Source organism: Diospyros lotus, chromosome 10 (genome assembly GCF_014633365.1).
Source record: "Diospyros lotus cultivar Yz01 chromosome 10, ASM1463336v1, whole genome shotgun sequence".
NCBI classification, from domain to species: Eukaryota; Viridiplantae; Streptophyta; class Magnoliopsida; order Ericales; family Ebenaceae; genus Diospyros; species Diospyros lotus.
The window spans coordinates 26,106,123-26,125,179 of NC_068347.1; the positions used below are offsets into that span (position 1 = coordinate 26,106,123).

General features: G+C 32.2%; 2 protein-coding genes across 4 annotated transcripts; one reads left to right on the forward strand and one right to left on the reverse strand.

Moving 5' to 3' along the window:
* Positions 1–646: 646 nt before the first annotated feature.
* LOC127812279 (uncharacterized) lies at positions 647–5,216 on the reverse strand. Of its 2 annotated transcripts, XM_052352680.1 has the most exons (4): positions 4,943–5,216; positions 3,001–3,287; positions 1,665–1,851; positions 647–912 (listed from the first exon to the last, which is right to left on the reverse strand). In XM_052352680.1, exons 3-4 carry the CDS (start codon positions 1,791–1,793, stop codon positions 811–813), a joined length of 231 nt encoding a protein of 76 aa, XP_052208640.1. In that variant the 5' UTR covers positions 1,794–1,851; positions 3,001–3,287; positions 4,943–5,216; the 3' UTR covers positions 647–810. The 2 variants fall into 2 exon arrangements, with proteins under 2 accessions (XP_052208640.1, XP_052208639.1); XM_052352679.1 differs by lacking the exon at positions 3,001–3,287 and having other exon boundaries at positions 4,943–5,215.
* A 4,780-nt stretch (positions 5,217–9,996) lies between these two features.
* On the forward strand, positions 9,997–12,907 carry LOC127811745 (probable amino acid permease 7). Of its 2 annotated transcripts, XM_052351900.1 has the most exons (8): positions 9,997–10,170; positions 10,400–10,636; positions 10,757–10,801; positions 10,894–10,987; positions 11,261–11,475; positions 11,730–11,863; positions 11,938–12,165; positions 12,313–12,907. In XM_052351900.1, the coding sequence occupies exons 1-8, from the start codon at positions 10,056–10,058 to the stop codon at positions 12,712–12,714; spliced, it is 1,470 nt and encodes a 489-aa protein (XP_052207860.1). In that variant the 5' UTR covers positions 9,997–10,055; the 3' UTR covers positions 12,715–12,907. The 2 variants fall into 2 exon arrangements, with proteins under 2 accessions (XP_052207860.1, XP_052207861.1); XM_052351901.1 differs by lacking the exon at positions 10,757–10,801.
* The last annotated feature ends 6,150 nt before the right edge of the window (positions 12,908–19,057 follow it).

The window sequence follows — 19,057 nt, forward strand, 5'->3', positions numbered from 1 at the left end:
AATATATATATATAAGTATATCGAGCTAGCTCGTGAGCCAAACGAGTCGACCTAATGGTAGCTCAAGCTTGGCTCATTTACTAAATGAGCCAAATATTTGAACTTAAACTTGACTCATTTGTATCATGAACTACCTGAGTCAATTTTCGAGTCGAGTCTTGAGCCAGCTCACGAGTAGCTCGACTCATTGCCAGCCCTAACCCCAACCCAACTGCCTTTGCTATTTCTTTGAGGATATCGTTTACTTCTCAACCAAGTACTTTGCCGTCTTGACATCAGCTTCAAGGAATTCCAAGACTTGCCTCGTGGCTGGCGAGTCATTGAGATTATTGTAATTCAAAGCATTTTAATAGCTAAATTACAAATTCAAAAGAGCAAGAAGAAAGTTGCCAGTCCATAAACATGGAGACGATTACGAATTTAGAAAGCCAGCCAAAACAGTGCAGATGCCCTGTTCAACAGAAGCTAGACTTAATTTTAAATGTCGTGCTTTATATGAGATTTGAACCTATTCGTCATGCTTAAACTGAACTAAGTATGAACTGTAAGAATACTGTCACTAATAGGATATTGGCGGCTATTTACAATGGTCTAAACGAAATATTAAACTGGCAACAAGGCAAAAATGCAGATAGAGAGGATCCCGTGAAGATTGAAGACATATACTGAAATTTTAATACAATACAACGTGGCCATCCATATGGGAAACATAATTCATTCACCATCGTTACTTTGACAATTATTTTCCTTTTGTTAACTGCTAATAGATAAAGCTCCAGTAATGCTACAAATGCCTTGAAACAACCTCCATCAGCGTGTGTTTTTCTGGCGAGCTATTTCTCGAGCCATCTCCCTCAGTTCCTCCGGTGACTGTGGTCTTGGCCCCTCGGGCGGATACACTACATATGAACGCTTCACAAAGAGGAAGGCACAGAAGCTTTAGAATGATAAGTGCAGAAATCAAGGATCAAGCATTGTTCTCTTCAGTTCTAAGTCAATGCATAAACAATGCATTCACAGCTAGGGGGATGGAATGGAAATGAATGGTAGTAAAGGCCTATTTTTCACCCAAAGGCTCACTTCTTGTCGCTCGAGGGCCCTAACTTTTCTGTTTTGACAATATTAAACTTAATGGATTTTTTAAGAGTTTAAAATTTGCTTACACTTTATCTTTTTGTTAAAATGGTATAATGGTTATTTAATGATTAATATCTTACCTCCCATTCCATCCAAATCCACTGCTCTCTTAGATAAGGAAAAACAATTTTCTCTCACTTTCCATCCCTACTCTTCCAATTGGGAAAAACTGCCTTACATTCAATTCCACTCTCTTCCACGCTGTCACTAAATCTCTCCCAAACAAAGGTAGTTGAAAATCTATAAACCTAATTTGTAATGCTGCAAACAACATTGCAAAAAGGAATCACAAGATCAATTGAACTTCAAAATGGGATGGAGCAAAAATTCGAATAATAATACTGATAAATGTGTGATAAAGCATCTTACAAACTCTTTAACAGTTCCACATATACTTGATTTATGAGCACACCGCATAGAGATTTAATAGAAACAGAAATAGCTGAATCTCACAAACTAAAGCATTCAATCGAATAGTTGGGAAGGAATTGAAGTAAAAAATAATGAATTTGATAGAGAAATCTTACATTGCCCATGACTTTCTGCAGATTCTTCGTATTGTTGGCGAAGAAGTACATGAGACCGATCGGAACAGTCACGTAAACTGCAAATTTTGCAATCTCCAGGATGCCCTTTGAAGTTCCTAGTGAAGACATCTTTCTCCTACTGGAAGATGGATGATGAACCCTAGATCCAATCCAGTCAAGCAAAACCCTTGTAGAGAGAGAGAGAGCGAGGGGATAAGGAAGAAATTATTCAAGCAATTGAGACCCAGAATTATTATTATTATCTACTTATATTTTGTTATGTAAGGATTATAAATATATGATATTAAATAATTTTTAATAAATCTTAAAACAAAAAATATATATATTTTTCGCTACATATATTTAAAATTTGTATATAAAGTTGCGGTTCAGAGCTTCAGATATTTTCACATCTTTTGGAGCTATCAATTACTTTTTAAATATATATAATCTAAAAATATTTCATACTATGCAAATAATATATTGCCCAAAAATAAGGGTAATGTGTAATAGAGAAGGGTGATAAATAATAAGATGAGTGATGTACACTTTTTGGGTTGTAAAGACTATGGTGCCCTGGATATCATAGTATTTCCCTTTGTTTTTGTTTAGTAGAATGATAACCTTGTTTCTAAATTCAAGAAAATAGTCAATCAAAAAATCTAGACACTTTATAAAAAAAAAAAAACAATTTCAGCAGCCTTTTCTTTATTTTCTGTTTTTTAGGCCACTTTTAGTACTTTACCTTTTTAGTTTTTTATTTTTATTTTAATAATTAAAAAAAACTGCATTTAATTGCTTCCTTTTGTTTTTAAAAACTTTAAAAATAAAAAATTAAAAAAAATATATATATATATATTGTCAACAACGAATAAAATTGAAAAATAACTTCATTGTTGAGATTGTCTTGAATTCAAATTTAAATAACCAATCTACAGTATGGTAGAGATAGGATTTCTACACCCATATTCGATTCTCATATTGTAGCGTGGAAACAAGTGGTGAATATTATAGAATCTAAAATAAATTGTAAATTTTAGTGGATTGAGATTTTGGGATAGAGAGAATTTCTCTCTTTTGTAAACATATAATTCATATAGTGAACTTTGTTCTTCCTTTGGCCATGGACATAGGTTAATTGTCAAACTACGTTAAATTTGTATCTTTGGCTTTGATCTTGTGTGGGTGTTACAGAATTTATTTACACATTTGATTAATTTATAACAAGAGGTGCAACACCCCCAACAATTAGGGATTTTGATTTGGTACACAGAGTACTTCAAATACAGAAAAATTATTATTATTATTACTATCTGAAGAAGGAAGACAAACTCACAGAACAAAAATTTAGTTATGTCCGTTTAACCCAATGAGAAGACAAGATCCACTGCTAAATAGCTTCATTAGCAACAATATCTTCATCTTTCATCACTCACTAGAGAGATCCCATTCTGATTAGGTCACCATGCCTAGCTTTGTTGGATTCTTGTCACAGTCATCATTACAGAGAAAGCCCAACCTTGTCCCATGCCATCAAATAGACAAGACGATAAATTGGCACACACTCCACTCAATGTAGGCTAACGACCAATTTCGTGGCAATCATCAGGAGTTTCATCATGCCTACATGGAAGATAAGTTGAGTTTGAGTATTTTGATTTTGCTCTTAATTTGGATTGGTTTAGTTTATGACCTAATTGGACCAAGATGGATATGGTGCCATTTAAATTTGATTCATATGTATAGTAACCGAATATAGTGTTTAGACTCGAACTGAATGTTGATCTGATTAGTTTTGGTCTTTTCAACCTTGGAATTTGACCCATCTTGGTAGTTTTTTTTCTTTTTTCTTTTTAAGCCATTAACTATTTAAAACAAATTTGATTTGCTAACCAATATGAGTTGTCCATCTAATTTAATTTTGACCCAATTTTAGTATTAGAGCAACCTGGATTTGACTCTCTATAAAGGCTCATTTGATCCAACTTAGTTAGATTGTTGCAATTTCATTGGGTACTAGTAATGGCAATTGAACACTGCCCATCTAAGAGGGCATAACGATGAAAGTGAAAATTTTGCTTATTTTCACTATATTTACAAAATTCAAGCCAATGTGAAAAATTGATAATGTTATCTTGAATTCAAATTAGAATGACCCAAACCCAATCCAAAGTAAGGTAGAGATAAGATTTTATACCCAATCTAAAACTCAGTGAAGTTAGGATTTCTTACCTATCTTAATCTTCCTATAAATAGATCTCCAGATCTGATTCTCAGGTCGCAACAAGACATCAAGTGGTGAGCATTATAGAATCTCAAAGAGATTGTGAGCGAGGGGGGAATTGGTTTCCTGTGATTAGTCCAATAATAGTAGTTATCCATAAACCCTTTCCTACACAAATCTTCCAATAATAGTAGTTATCAATAAACCCATTCCTACATAAATCTTCTATCATCTCATCAACCAATTTGTACTTCTAACATTTGCATTTTAAACAAGGACATCTCAACTTTCCTATGGCAGCCTGAAAATGATCTTGAGCACATGTAAAGTTTATAAACCCTCTTACCCCCTCAAACAAATTCATCATTCAAATATCCATATTGACTCAACCTATTATCCATCCAGTTTTGATGCTCCAGGACTTCCATTTAAGCAAACTAAAAAAAAATGTTGTTAACAACCATCATTCGGTTGCAGGGAAGATGCAGGAAAGAAAAATTAAGTAAAATAAGAAAACCAAAAATCAAGCACTCAACTACCTAATAGAACTCCTATCTTGTTTAACGTGAATTCCCTACTTTCTGAGAAGCCAGCAAGTTAGGGAAAAGATTCAAACCTCCATAGTCTGCAACGAATAAAAAATTGTCATAAGCTCAGAGCCAGACAGTTTCACTAGACTAAAATGCCTTTTCCCCCATGTTTCAGTTCTATAAATACCTTTAACTTAAAGACAACAATTTGCAAGTGAATTCAATGCACCTCAATTAATTTCAAATAAGCTTAATATTTGAGTAATGGAACATGCTTGAGTTCTATGCATATCATCTCTAACTTAAAAGACAAAAGTAAAAATTGCAAGTGAACTCAATGCACCTAAAATTAATATTAAACAATCTACTTTGTCAAAGACTACAAATATGATAGCAGTTGAGATTTTATAATGAAGGAAGACGAAGCAGCTTCAAAGGTGAGAGACTGATGAAAATAGTAATGAGACTGAACTAAATAGACTTGATGATGTAAAAATATGTTACCAATAATTAATGACACTGACCTCGATTAATGGCGTGGAACCTCAGTAGATCAAACTTGCCTAGTCCGTGGCATCTGTGGAGGATGCACCTGCTGCTATGGCGGAGGTAGGGACAGGGAGAGGGAGAGGGAAAGTGGCGGAGGAGAGGGAGAGGGATGGTGGAGGCAGCGAGAATGGCGGACCTATGGCGGAGAGCGAGAGGGATAGTGTCGACCTAGGGTTAGGAATGGGGAAGATAATCCAGAAATGGAGGAGAAAGCAGGAGACTCGGGATTAAACCCGAACCAGACGTAGAGACGGTTTCCGTCTCTAAGTACTTTTATTGATGATAAACGGAAATTTCTCTAAATTAATAAATAATCTTTAAGCAATAAAAATACTTTTTGTCTTTAGAGACGGAAGTTATTCCGTCTCTAATTATATTTTTCCATTTACTCAATTCATTCAAGATTAAATATTTTTCTTCTCTAAATTAATAAATAATATTAAAATAATAAAAAAAATACCTTTACAAATGAAAATCTTTAATTTTTGTTTAAAGATTATTTATTAATTTTTCTATCTAAGGAAAAATTGATCTCTAATTCTATTTTTATATTATTATTTTAATAATACATATTATATTAGAAATAGAATTTCTGTCTCTAATAAAAAAATATAAAATTCATCTCCAAATAAAAAAAAAAAAAATGTCAGAGAGGAAAAGATTTTCATTTGTAAAGGTAATTTTTTTTATTATTTTAATATTATTTATTAATTTAGAGAAGAAAAAAATTTCACCGTCTATAATTGTATTTTTCCATTTACTCAATTCATTCAAGATTAAATTTTTTTCTTCTCTAAATTAATAAATAATATTAAAATAATAAAAAAAATTACCTTTACAAATGAAAATCTTTTCCTCTCTGACTTTTTTTTTTTTATTTGGAGATGAATTTTATATTTTTTTATTAGAGACAGAAATTCTATTTCTAATATAATATGTATTATTAAAATAATAATATAAAAATAGAATTAGAGATCAATTTTTCCTTAATAGAAAAATAGAATTTTCTTGTGTTTTTCATCAATAAATATGATTTTTAATTAAATTTTCAAATACTATATTTATGTTCCTAATTTCAAAAGTTACAAACTACTTTAATTTCACAATTCAAAAATAAATTAGAGACTAGTTTGTGTAATCCTTAATAAATATGATTTTTAATTGAATTTTCAAATACTGTGTTTGTGTTTCTAATTTCAAAAGTTGCAAACCACTTTGTTTTCACTATTTAAATATAAATTGTAGACTAATTTGTTTATATGACTGAAAGATGAATTGGGTTTCACTTAGGTTTTGTTTCAGTTTCCATCACTTTCGCACACTTATCTCTAGCAATCGACTTGCCACATTATCAATTTAATATTTAGTATTTTTGTATGCGCCAAACAAAAATGATTGCCTTATAACTCTTTCAAGAAATGTTGTTCTAATACCTGAGTTAGCAAATAATACTAATTATAGGTTATAGACTATTGAGAGTAGTGTAGATCTTTTTATACCTTTTCGATTGAATTTCATGATAAGGATGATGATGAGAATTAGACAGGTTTATCTATGTTACGAAAGATTAATTGATTTTCCTTAATTTTATGAGTTCAGAATTGAGTCGAACTACAATTGCTAAGTATAAATTGTCTTTGTATTAGATTTATGGAGATTGGGACACATTGATGGATGCCCTGGTTCCCGGAAGGGTGATTTTTGCCTAACTATCACAGGATAGAAGGTAGAAATCGGGATTGTGAAGAACACTTCACTAGTTACGTTTTTGATTTCTCATTAGCCTCAAATGAAAGGAGATCAAAGCCTTATATAGTGGCTGGCAATGAGCCCTTAGATGCCTAAGTACATGAATGCAGAGAATGTAACTTAAGCAACTACATGAATGCAAGCAATAATGCTGGAAATAAAGAGATACATGAATGCTGAAAATAAAAGAGCAATTAAAGGAAATACATAATGTATGCAATTATGTATCTATTAAAGGAGCCAGATCAAGTGAACTGACTTGGCTCTTGGTCTTCATCTGATGGCTGGACGAAATGGGTTGATGGGCCTGCTGGACTGGGCTTGTGATGGGCCAGGTCTGGTGGGCTTTATCATGCTGGGCTAGGCTGGCCCCTTGTGGCTGCACTGTGGGCTGACTGTGCATGCTGGTGCTGGGCTGGGGCCCCAGATGGCACCTGTTGGTGCACTGCTTGGTACGGCGGAGCCTTGCTTGGCGCAGCATGCTTTTCATTGCTATCGGGTTGCTGAGAACTCTTGCCAGTTGCGCCAACTCCCGTGCTGTTGTCCAAGCTGGGTGCGGCCTGAGCCTCAAGGGTTGAGACTTGAGATCCTAACACACATGCCATCAAAAAAACTTAAAATGCCTATAATGTGATTCTACATACTAGATTTGGATTTATCAGTTCCTTGGATTTTAAGAATTGTCTCATGCTGAGCTTTAAATGATAAGGATGACGATGAGAATTTGTTAATGTTACCCTATGTTGCACGGACACGGAAACGGGAAATATTTTTGATAGAAAACAGAAACGTGGAAACGAATGTTTTTTTAAAAAAATAGACATAAATAGGGTCTGAAACGGGATTAGGAAACGTTTCGGAAACAGAGAAACGACACCTATGAAGTCTTTTCGTGCAACATAAATGTTGCCTATGTTTCAAAGGATTAATGATACTCCTTCGTCTTTAAGTCCGAGATTGAATTGAACGAGAATTGTTGAGTATAAGTTATTTTTGTCATAGGTTTATGAAGATTAGGACATATGACATCAAAAAGACTTAATTTGCCTGTCATATGATTCTTTATATCAATATTAAATTTATCTATCCTTGAATTTTAGGGATTACCTCGTACTCTAAACTTATTCTGTGAGAATTGTCATTGGAGGGAGGCATATTAGATAAGTGTTCCGTGACTTTTTTATGCTTTGACCATACTTTGTAAATATCAATTTTATCCTAGCCCGAAAGATACTCCAATTTAGGGGTGTTTGCGGTACGATTTATCTGGTCTGAATCATTTTCAGCAAGTCAAATCGTTAGTGCGATTTTTCAATCAAATCAGACTGCGGTCTGGTTTGGTGCGGTTTACCGCGGTTTGAAATGTTATTTAAAATCACTAAAAAAGATATTTAAAAATAGTAAATAAAGACACAAATATTGGTAAATAAAGACAATTAAATGTAAATAAATAAGAACAAAAAATAAAGACAAAATAGTGTAAAAAATAAATAGGATGGGCCGCAAATTATTAGATTTTTATAATAATATTTTTTATAATTTTTTTATTATTTTCTTGGACGGTTCAGTTTAAAATCGAACTGCCCAAACCACAAACCACGCGGTTTGGACAGAATCTAAACCGTTTTCGATCGCCAAAAAAAAAATCGATCGGATCGGTTTGATTCGATTTGACCGATTTTCGCGGTACACCGATTTTTTTGAACACGCCTACTCCGATTTCATCTTTTTACTTAAATTGTTTATCTTCGTGTATTTTAAGGAGTACTATTCAATTAAGATATGAATTCCTTGATGTAATGGGTCATTTGGGAGCATCTTGTGTGTTGATTACTGTTTTGATCAACATGGCAACCCCTAATTTTATGTGAATTTTTCTATTTTTCTAGACATTATCTTATGTACACGTTTGTCAACATAAATAATATATATATTTAATCATCTGATAATCATCGTTCATCTTTAGATGTTCCAAGGAGTATTATTCAATTGGGAATTTAGATCTAAAGGCTTGTTTGATAGTAAACTTTTTTCAATAAAAAAGGTAAATTTTTTATTCAATTTTCAACTTTTGTATTGTTTGACAACCATTTTTTTTTAGGAAATTCATTTTCCTTGCAATGGTAACGTGAGTATATTTTTCTTCAAATTAATTATTTATATATTGTATTTTTAATAATTGATAAATATAAATATATAAAAATAAAAAATTATGTATAAATTATTTTTTTGGAAAACAAAAAAATATTAATTTTCTAGTTTTATTTCTTTAAGAAAATAATTTAATTAATTTAAAATATATTATTATTTTAATTTTTGTGTACAAGATTTAATATTTTACAATACATTTTCATCATTAAATTTCATGAAAAATGACTAAATTCTATGAAAAATATTACCAATTAAACACCAAATGATAGAAAATAACATCATTTTTTAGGTAAAAAATTATACCAATCAAACAGATTAAACTTTCAATTTCTAAAAATTCATTTTTCATGTAATTTAATTCTCTGAAATTTATTTTCTTTCTACTCAAATTCTATCTTTATAATCAAACGCACCCTAAATTCTTAGTGTAGCAGGTTATTTAGGATCATTCCATTCATTCATCGATTCTAATCATGTCATATTTTTAGTTTTTAGTTTAAATTTTAGAAACAATAACTTTATCAACGCAATATATATATATACACATATTCAGTTCCTATTTTTTTTAGACAGAAAACTGAAACCAACATGAAAAGTACTAACAAATCAAACCAGCCTTTATTTATTGGTTCGGACCTTTTTTTTTTTTTTTCAAATAAAGGTGTTAAAAGTATTTGATTATTGCGAATGAAACCCGGTTATTAATGGAGAAAATATTTTTTAGTTTTTAATTTTAATTTTATAATTAAAAATCCCTTAATATTTTATATTTTAAAAAGTCATATCAAGAAGTTTAAAATATCAAAAATTCATAATATAAATTAAAAAAATAAAAAAATGAGTTTTTTTTTTATTTTACAATAAGAGATTTAATTGTTTAATAGAAAACTAGAGTTAAAAGCAATAATACTTGGCCTTAAGTTTTGTTTGGTTGTATTCTTGGGATAAAGAGTGCACAAAAATGGAATTTTATTAAGCCAAGAATATGAAAGAACAAAACTTACGGCAGATGCAATTTCAACAAGCATGGGGCCTGATGGCCACAAATGCCGAACCCGGGCGACATCGCAACAAAACTGGTGGACCAGTTTCCATGGCAGCGACTTGAAAAGAATCCGAGTAGTTATTATATAAAATTGCCATTTTGGCAGCAGGTCATAGAAGCGCATCCACATTCCACAGAGACTCATGGACGGTACAGGAGGAGGGGGAGGAGAAGAAGAAGAAGAAGAAGAAGATCAACAGTATTCCCCATTATTCAGAAACTTCGACGAATCCGAGGAGGATCCCATCAAAAGAACAGGTTAACAAACTTCTCTCTTTATCTTCTCCTATGCATGCACATCAAAACCTCATCCTCTTCCTGATCTCTTCAGTAAGTATTATTAAGACTGTTAGGGACGGCGTTTGAACATGGCAATTAACACTCCTCGCTCCCCCGCCTACTGCAAAACAGGGTGATTCATGCACTAGGGGCACTCTTATTATCGTTTTTTCCAGCAATTTTGAATGATTTGATTCCATATGTGCAGGGACAATATGGACTGCAATTGCTCATGTAATAACTGGAGTGATAGGGGCTGGAGTGCTGTCCCTTGCTTGGAGCGTAGCTCAGCTAGGGTGGGTGGCTGGTCCATTGACTATGTTGGTCTTTGCAGGGATCACCATTCTTTCTTCAAACCTTCTATGTGATTGCTACAGATCTCCTGATCCTGAATTTGGGCCAACAAGGAGCAGATCTTACATGGAAGCTGTTAAATTCTATTTAGGTCACTCCTGCTCAATTTTATAAGTTTATTTTAATTTGACACAGTAATGTCCCCCTTTTTTTTACTGGAAGATCCGTAGTTTAAGTTGTGAAAATAATTTATTTCTTTTACAAAACACAGGTAAGACTACGTACAAAATCGGTTCTTTCCCGACCCTAAAACTTCGTACATTTCTTTTCCTTTTATTATTTGCAAGATTAAATTCCCAGAATTCTACAGAACAATTGCAAGCTTAAGATGAAAATGGGTGCTTACAGGGGAGAAGAGCAAGAGAATCTGCGTTGTGTTTCTGAATGAAAGTCTGTATGGCTGTGGAGTAGCTTATGTGATCACTGCAGCTGCCAGTGTGAGGTGATTTTGATAGAATTCGACAAACCGTCATTTAATTGTCATCTAATAATGCTATCTTTCTCATGTCTTCTGTTTGGTTTCAACTCCCTTTCTCTTCTGACTGTGGATGGGAACTTTTTCTTATGACCAGAAGAGAGAAAATGTTGCAGAATGTTTGTTGATTTTCTACTCTTCTTACTTTCTCTGCAGTCTCTTTGAAATTTTTTAGAAAACTGGAAATGCACATTAATCCCACTTTACATTTGCTCCATGTTTGGTGTGCAATTAATGCAGAGCAATTCGGAGGTCAAACTGTTACCACAAGGAAGGACATGAAGCTCCATGCCACTATGGGGACACTGATTACATGCTGCTATTTGGGGCTGTCCAAATTATACTGTCACAGATACCAGATTTCCATAACATGGCATGGCTTTCTATCCTTGCAGCCATCATGTCTTTCTCCTATTCTTTCATAGGAATGGGACTTGGCTTTGCAAAAATTTTAGGTATTTCTTTTCTTTTGAATACCCTTTTCCACGAATTAGATTGACAACTAGCATAAAGCTTGTTAATAAAACAACAAAATTTTAAAGGCTTTACAGAAATAAGTCTATAAGATAGAAATGACAAGCGGGATAGAATTTCTGCAACCAACCCTGCAATGAATAAGGGCCTGATATATTATTGTAGCCTTTTTGCCCAATTAGGCATCGACAGGCCATGCCATGCCATGATAGTAAAAGTCAATGCAACTTTGCAGAAAATGGGACAGTTAAAGGGAGCATTGAAGGAGTCTCAGCTGAGAGCATGGTTGAGAAAGCATGGTTGGTGTTCCAGGCTCTAGGAGACGTTGCTTTTGCCTACCCATATTCACTCATTCTTCTAGAGATAGAGGTAGTGTCTGTACATGATATCTCAATGCAGAATTGAATTGAAAAGTGAAATAAGTAAGAAAATGTCCAATGCAGGATACTCTGAAGTCCCCTCCGCCGGAAAACCGGACGATGAAGGTGGCCTCCACCACGGCAATCTTCATCACCACCTTCTTCTACCTCTGCTGTGGATGCTTTGGTTATGCAGCCTTTGGGAGTGACACACCAGGGAACCTCTTGACAGGATTTGGATTCTATGAGCCCTATTGGCTCGTTGACTTGGCCAATGCTTGTGTTGTTCTGCACCTTTTTGGAGGATATCAGGTAACTACTTTTGTCATGTATTGAACCTAAATTTGTTGCCCATATCTAGAATTAATGGGGTTGGAATTGAGATGGTTTACCGGGCTATCAGGCCAATGCCCGCCTTGCCAATTTCATAAACTAAGACCATTGCAATTTATGTTTTAGGTGTTCAGCCAGCCAGTGTTCCAGTTTGTAGAAGCTTGGATCAGCAAGAAGTTCCCAGACAGTCGATTTGTGAATGATGTTTATGCGTTAAAACTCCCATTCTTGCCCGGCTTTGAGCTGAGTCCTCTACGTCTATGTTTTCGGACGAGTTACGTTGTATCAACAACCGTAGTTGCAGTCATCTTCCCTTACTTCAACCAGGTTTTGGGAGTTTTAGGGGCCTTAAACTTCTGGCCATTGACAATACATTTCCCTGTGGAAATGTACTTTGTGCAGAAAAAGATTGGGGCTTGGACAAGGAAATGGCTTCTTCTGAAGACTGTCAGCTTTGCTTGTTTGCTCGTGTCCATATTGGCCTTAGTTGGGTCACTGGAAGGACTTATAAGTGCAAAATTAAGCTGATCAAATCTAGGACATATATATAAAAAGAAAGCTATTTGCAAATGAGAAAAGAATAAAATTCATGTATTGGATTTTACCACCATAGAATGGTGAAAGTATGTGTTCCGGATGAGATGAGATGAAGCACAAGAAACTAAAATTAACAAATTCTGTTCATATTGAAGTTCAATGAAAATTACTGGGTTACTGTTGATTTTGAACGGGTAGAGATGATCGAAGAACTAGAGTTCACGTTGGCCAACAACCAGTTTGGGATTAAGGTTTGAAGTGTTGTTATACGTCAACTTCAACCCAACTTTTTACCCATATCCCAGACTTGGAGGAGAAATAGTGGGACCTATCAAACTTGTTCTACATATTTTTATAAAGTCAAAACCATTAAATTTTTCTTCAAATTTTGAACAAACTTATCCCTAGGCGTTTAGAAGGGTTAATTAAACTAAGAATTACTCAATTTTGCATTTTGTTACTATTTAGTCATTAAACTTTAAAATGTTATCCATTAATCACTGATATTTCAAATTTGTTACTATTTAATCACTGAATTTTAAAATATTACCTGTTAGTTACTAATATTTCAAAATTGTTTCTCATCCGTCGCTTGTGAACTTAAAGTTCAGTGACTAACGAGTGACGGGTAAGAAATGATTTTGAAATATTAATGACTAGTGGGTAACATTTTAAAGTTTAGTGACTAAACAGTAAAAATTTTAAAATATTAATGATTAACAGGTAATATTTTAAAATTCAATGATCAAATAATAATAAAATATAAAATTAAATGATTATTGATGTAATTAACTCGCGTTTAGAATGTGCTGCCTACTTTCCAAGTTTTTTTAGAAATCGTTTGGACCCAGAAAGGCCTGCTTTACTTTTGGGCCTTTTGGTCTGTCCATTTATACTCAACTGCCAGACAGGCCTCTACAGTACAGCTTTTGAACTATTTTGGTCACTAGGAAACTTCAACTTCATGGAGTCTATTTGAAGCTTGTTAGATATTTCTAGGGTTCTTTTCCCAAAATTCTAATAGAATGTTTGGAAATAATAATAAAAAAAAGTTCAATAATTTAAGCATGAATTCATCAAATCTTTTGACAAGATTGAAGATCTTATATCTATGAAACTTGTAGCTTGTCATCATCCCATCTGGATATCATAGAGATATTCTGTTTTTAAATTTTAATAATGCCCTTTACTAAAATATTTGCCAAATTCTGAAGTTTAAGGGCCCTCAGACTATAATCAAACAGTCCTCAGTCATTGCCAAATTCTATAAATTTGTCAAAAGGATTGTTTGATTGTAGTATTATCTTTTTTTTTTCTTCTAATTTTTAAACTAAAAATGATGCTTTTGGTGAATTGGTTTGAAAGAATTTAGAGATAAAATTATAACTTCTTATGGTTTATATGCTGACCAGCCAAGACCCCCCAAATCCAACTCCTCTTACAGTATTTGTAATAATATCCTATTAAATTTCAAAAACAGTGTCACCACTTACCAGGGCCTCCACCAAGCCTAAACAACCATATAAGCCCACAAGCCTACAAACCCAATTTACCTAAATACACATTCACTGTCGCTCCTGCCTACTTGGTATGACATACAAGTTATTTCTTTGTTCTCTTTTCTAAAGTCACTTCATTTTGCTGCTTTAAACATATAAGTATCTGTTGTAAAAAATAAAAAAAAAATGTCACTTGGGCATGTGATAGGGATCTCACAGGCAGTGGAAGGAGAAGAAGATAACAGTTCCCACAGTCCAAAGACTTTGGGCAGTGTTGTCCTTAAAAAGGGTGTGGCGTAAAAACATAGGGGCTACAGCATAAATTAAGGAAAATATGATGCACTTGGAAAGAAATATATAACTAATAAGGGTAGGATGGCAACTGGGTACCCTAAAATTACCCTAAAATTTTGGCTATTGCTGTTGGACAACTGGACAAGTAATATAGCTCGTGGTTGTTGGAAAAGCACAAGGTTTCAAATCAAAGAATCCATCTTTGCCTTCTCTCCTTTTTTTTTTTTTTTTTTCTGTTTTGCCTGATTAGTGGAGCCTGAAAATGGACAACCTTATCCTTGACCTTTCCAAACATGATTTAGTTTCAAAATTTATCGTACCATGGCCAATAGTTAGTTTTGTTGCTTATACTAAGTGGCTTTCAATTCATATCAATATTTTCTCACTCTTTGCGTATGAAAGAAAAAGAAGAGAATTCCACTCACGTCACTTTACTTGTACTACTTTTTAGTGATCCATCTTTTTCTGATTAGTTTTTTCTTATCTATTATGAATCTTTTTCTATGAGACCTTTTAGTTATCTTTTATTATATATACTACCTATCTATTTTGATTAGTTATTTTTTTGGACTATTTGCTAAAAATTATAGTACCATTTTTTAAGTAAAAAAAATATGTACAGATAGAAAAAACGTCTATACAGAATCCAAATCAAAGCATACTCTAGTGTATAATAACACATAAAACAAGATACATAGAACATTCAAGATTCATATATAGACGGAATCAAAGCAACATAGAAGAAACAAAGGAGCAACACAAAAGAAATGCTAAGTAACAATAACTTTTGAAAAATTAAAAAATTAACATGAATATGTCTACGAGGGAGGGCGCTTGTGAATTTAGAGTTTTTGATATGCTAAAATAATAATTTAAGTAACCTTTTCACCATGCTTCCCCACTATGTGTCTTATTCATTTTTTCTAAGAATCAAATTGGTTATTGAATGGGAAGTGTTTGGTTCAATCTTATATTAATGGTTAAATATATATGCCTATTTATATAGAATTCAAAATAGAAATATTGCCAGAATCATGTGATAATGATATTTATATGACTTTCACTTTCGTTATCTTTTCAATCCTAATAACAATCCTATTATTAGATGGTTAGTAATGAGTCGTTATTTTATATAATTTTATATAACATTTCTATTTCTATATTAATATTCCTTAACAAAAAATATTACCAAAATGATGTGGTGACTTGTATGTGGGTATGCGCAGGCATGCATGTACATATATATATATATATATAAATTTTGTATTTAAATTAAAAAATAAGTTAAATCATTCAAGAGCTGTTCGATATTTAGCTCAATAAAAGCTCATTCAATAAGATAAATGAGATAAGTTTGAGACTTATTTTGAAATTTGATTTATAAATAAGTTGAGTTTGAACTCAATAAAACTAGACATGTTAAAATCTACGAATATCTTTAATTAGTACCTTGTGAACAAACTTAATTAAAAACTTGTAAACATGTTTGATTAAAAGATATGAATAAACCCGTGAATAAGTTTAAAAATACATTAACAAATTTATTTATAATTTTTATAAATATATTATTTAACATAAAATTATCAAATTTTAAATTTATTTTTTAATAGAGACATCATTAGAGACCAAATAATTTTGTCTCTAATATGAAATTCTACCGTTGAGACAAAAGTAGAGATGGAACAATTTCCATGTCTACATTTGATTGTAGTTTTATTCTTTTTCTCCTTTCTCCATTTGTCTCGAATCTTAGCCTTTGTCATTGCCATTGTCGTTGGTCTCCCTCGTTGTCGATGTTGTCGTTGTGTTTGTTTTTGCTACCTTGCTGGGTTGTGTCATCTTTCTCTGTCACCTTTATCATCCAATTGTCATTGCCTTTGCCATCTCCTCATCATCGCCTTCGTCATTTGTCATTCGTCGCTATGGCTATTATTGTCGTCCTTAGCACCATCACTATTGTTCCCCCCCCCCCCCCCTTTTTTTTTGCAAGTATATTTTCTCAAATTCAAGCTCAAGCCCAGGGTTGGCTTTCCAAAAGATTCTCTCAAGTTTGAGCTCGGGTTATCAGAAACTTGTTTTGAGTTTGAGTTCTACTCGATAGAAGTTAAACAAGTTATTTGTGAATCATTGCCAAAGTTGAGGTTGAGCTCGAGCTCAAACTTGGATAAAATTTTAAGCTTAAATTGAGATGGAGCTCAATGTTTTTCCATCAAGCCTAGCAAGGCTCGGTTCGGCTGCCTCTTTTGCATCTCTATTATAAATTAATAAGTGGTAGATTAGCAGCAGTAGTTCACTAGTTTGTAATTTGCAAGGATCTGTCCTTTGCTTAGGTACTGTTGTGGACAAACATCATCCAGTAGTAAGGTAGTTCTCACAGCAGATTGTAGATAGCTAGAGTTCAAATATAATTTTTAGAGATAAAAATTAATAAATAATTTTAAATATAATATTATGTACTTCTAATTAATCATTTAATATATGTCTCAAATCATAATAAATTATCACTCAAAGTGCAATTAAGCCACACAATTTACTACATCTGCCTTGTTTGTCTCAGCCCCTAATTTTACCTTTAATAATATTATTACTTGGGATGTCCTTTTTTGCGAGAGTTTTTGTCGCTCGATCTCATAATTTTTGATAAATAAAATAAATTTGAGTTTAATTTACAATAATTGTGTAGAAAATAAATTCGAACCTGAGAATTTAGATCGTCCATCATTCTCTGCTAACCATTAGGACAATCCCAGGACAATATTATTACTATTATTTGCTACATTTGCCTTGGCTCCTAATTTTTATCTTTAATAATTATATTTTATTATTATTATTATTATTATTATTATTTGTTTGTTGAAGATAAATTCCAAAGGATTCAATGACATGAGGCTGGCGGTGGGTCAAAACAATCAGGTATGTTTGATAAGGGTGAAAAATAAGAGTGAAATTAATTTTTTATCTAAATTTTAAAAAATTTCATCAAATAATCTTTTTTTTTTTCATAGAATTTGAATTTCACCTTAGTTCAAAAAATATTTTTTTTTAAAATCAAGAAATTAAAATTCTTAGAAGATGGAGTAAAAATTGAAATTTCATAAAATTAAAATTTTGTCTCACTTTTCATCTCAAAACAAACACACTTCTAGCGACAAACCCTACTCATGTACATTGGGTGATGACAATGGTCGTACGTGAGCACATGCTAGCGTTGTGAGTGGGCGCATGGGATTAGGACGCTGCTCGTGTCGCGATATAGTCATGTTTTTTTCATTTTCATTTTTTTTGGGAGTAATTTTGAGGTTGTCTAAGCAATTTGCAGGCCCAAGTGTGCCTTGAATTGGTGACAATAGTGATGTAATAATAAGTATATAATAAATGTTCTACATGAATTTGTGAACAATTGAATGTGATCTTATGAATAGATTAGGTGGACTATTTTTAGATCTGGACTATTTTGAGTTGTTTTGAAATATCTATAATCACTTTTCAAAAACATAAAATAAATGTCGAAGAAAACTTGATTTTAAAAGTAAATGTAAATGTATTTATTGGTTAGTTGTTGGTTTGATTATTGTTGGGGCGAGGAATGGGCTCAGCCACACCAGAGCCGGTCCAACCAATTTGGGAGTTTTAGGCGGAAATTTTTTTTTGAGGCTTTTTTAAAAGCATTAAATTTTATAAAAAAAATAAATAATACATATTTTTTCAAAAAAATTTCATTATTTCATTAAATTAAAAAAAAGTTGAAGTTCAATCCACTACAAAATTTATTAATTTTTTATTTCAATCAATTACATAATTGATGTTATTTTTTTATTTTTATTTATTAATTTTTTAAAAATAAAAATTAAAAACATCGTTTAATTTTACTAAATTTGTATTCAATATCAAATTCATACTATGGGTAAAAAAATATTATTGGTAGATCTACATTAATTCAATCATTACAATTATTAGTTATAAATTAGATGAGTAGTTTAATTAAATATTAAAAATAACCTAATAATTTTTTTTTAAATTTACATTAGACTCATGAAAATTGTATTATAAATTTATATTAAACTCTATCTTAAATCATCTATGTTAAATAAAAATGGTTGGAGAAACATGTTGATTGAAAAGCAACAAAAAAAAAACAGACAGCTAGCTTAGCTATTAATCAATAATCATGACACAACAATCAACAAATTAAACTCCAAAAAATACTCATACAAAAATACAAAAACCTAAAAAACAACATATGTTATACACCCAAAAATAAAAGTTAAAGTAAAAAAAAATCAAAGTTACCGAACACAGAAAAAACATATAAAAAATAAAATTTTAAATTTAATTTTTTAATAAAGTATTTATTATTAAAAAATAAAAAAATATAAAAATTATAAATTTTGGAAAGTGTGGGGTCTTTCACAATTGGGGGCCTTAAGTCTTTATAGTAGGGCCGACTCTGAGCCACACTTAAATCCAAATAAATCTAAAAAATATTCAAAAATTGGGAACACACATACACATGCATGAAAAATTATAAGCAAAACATAAAA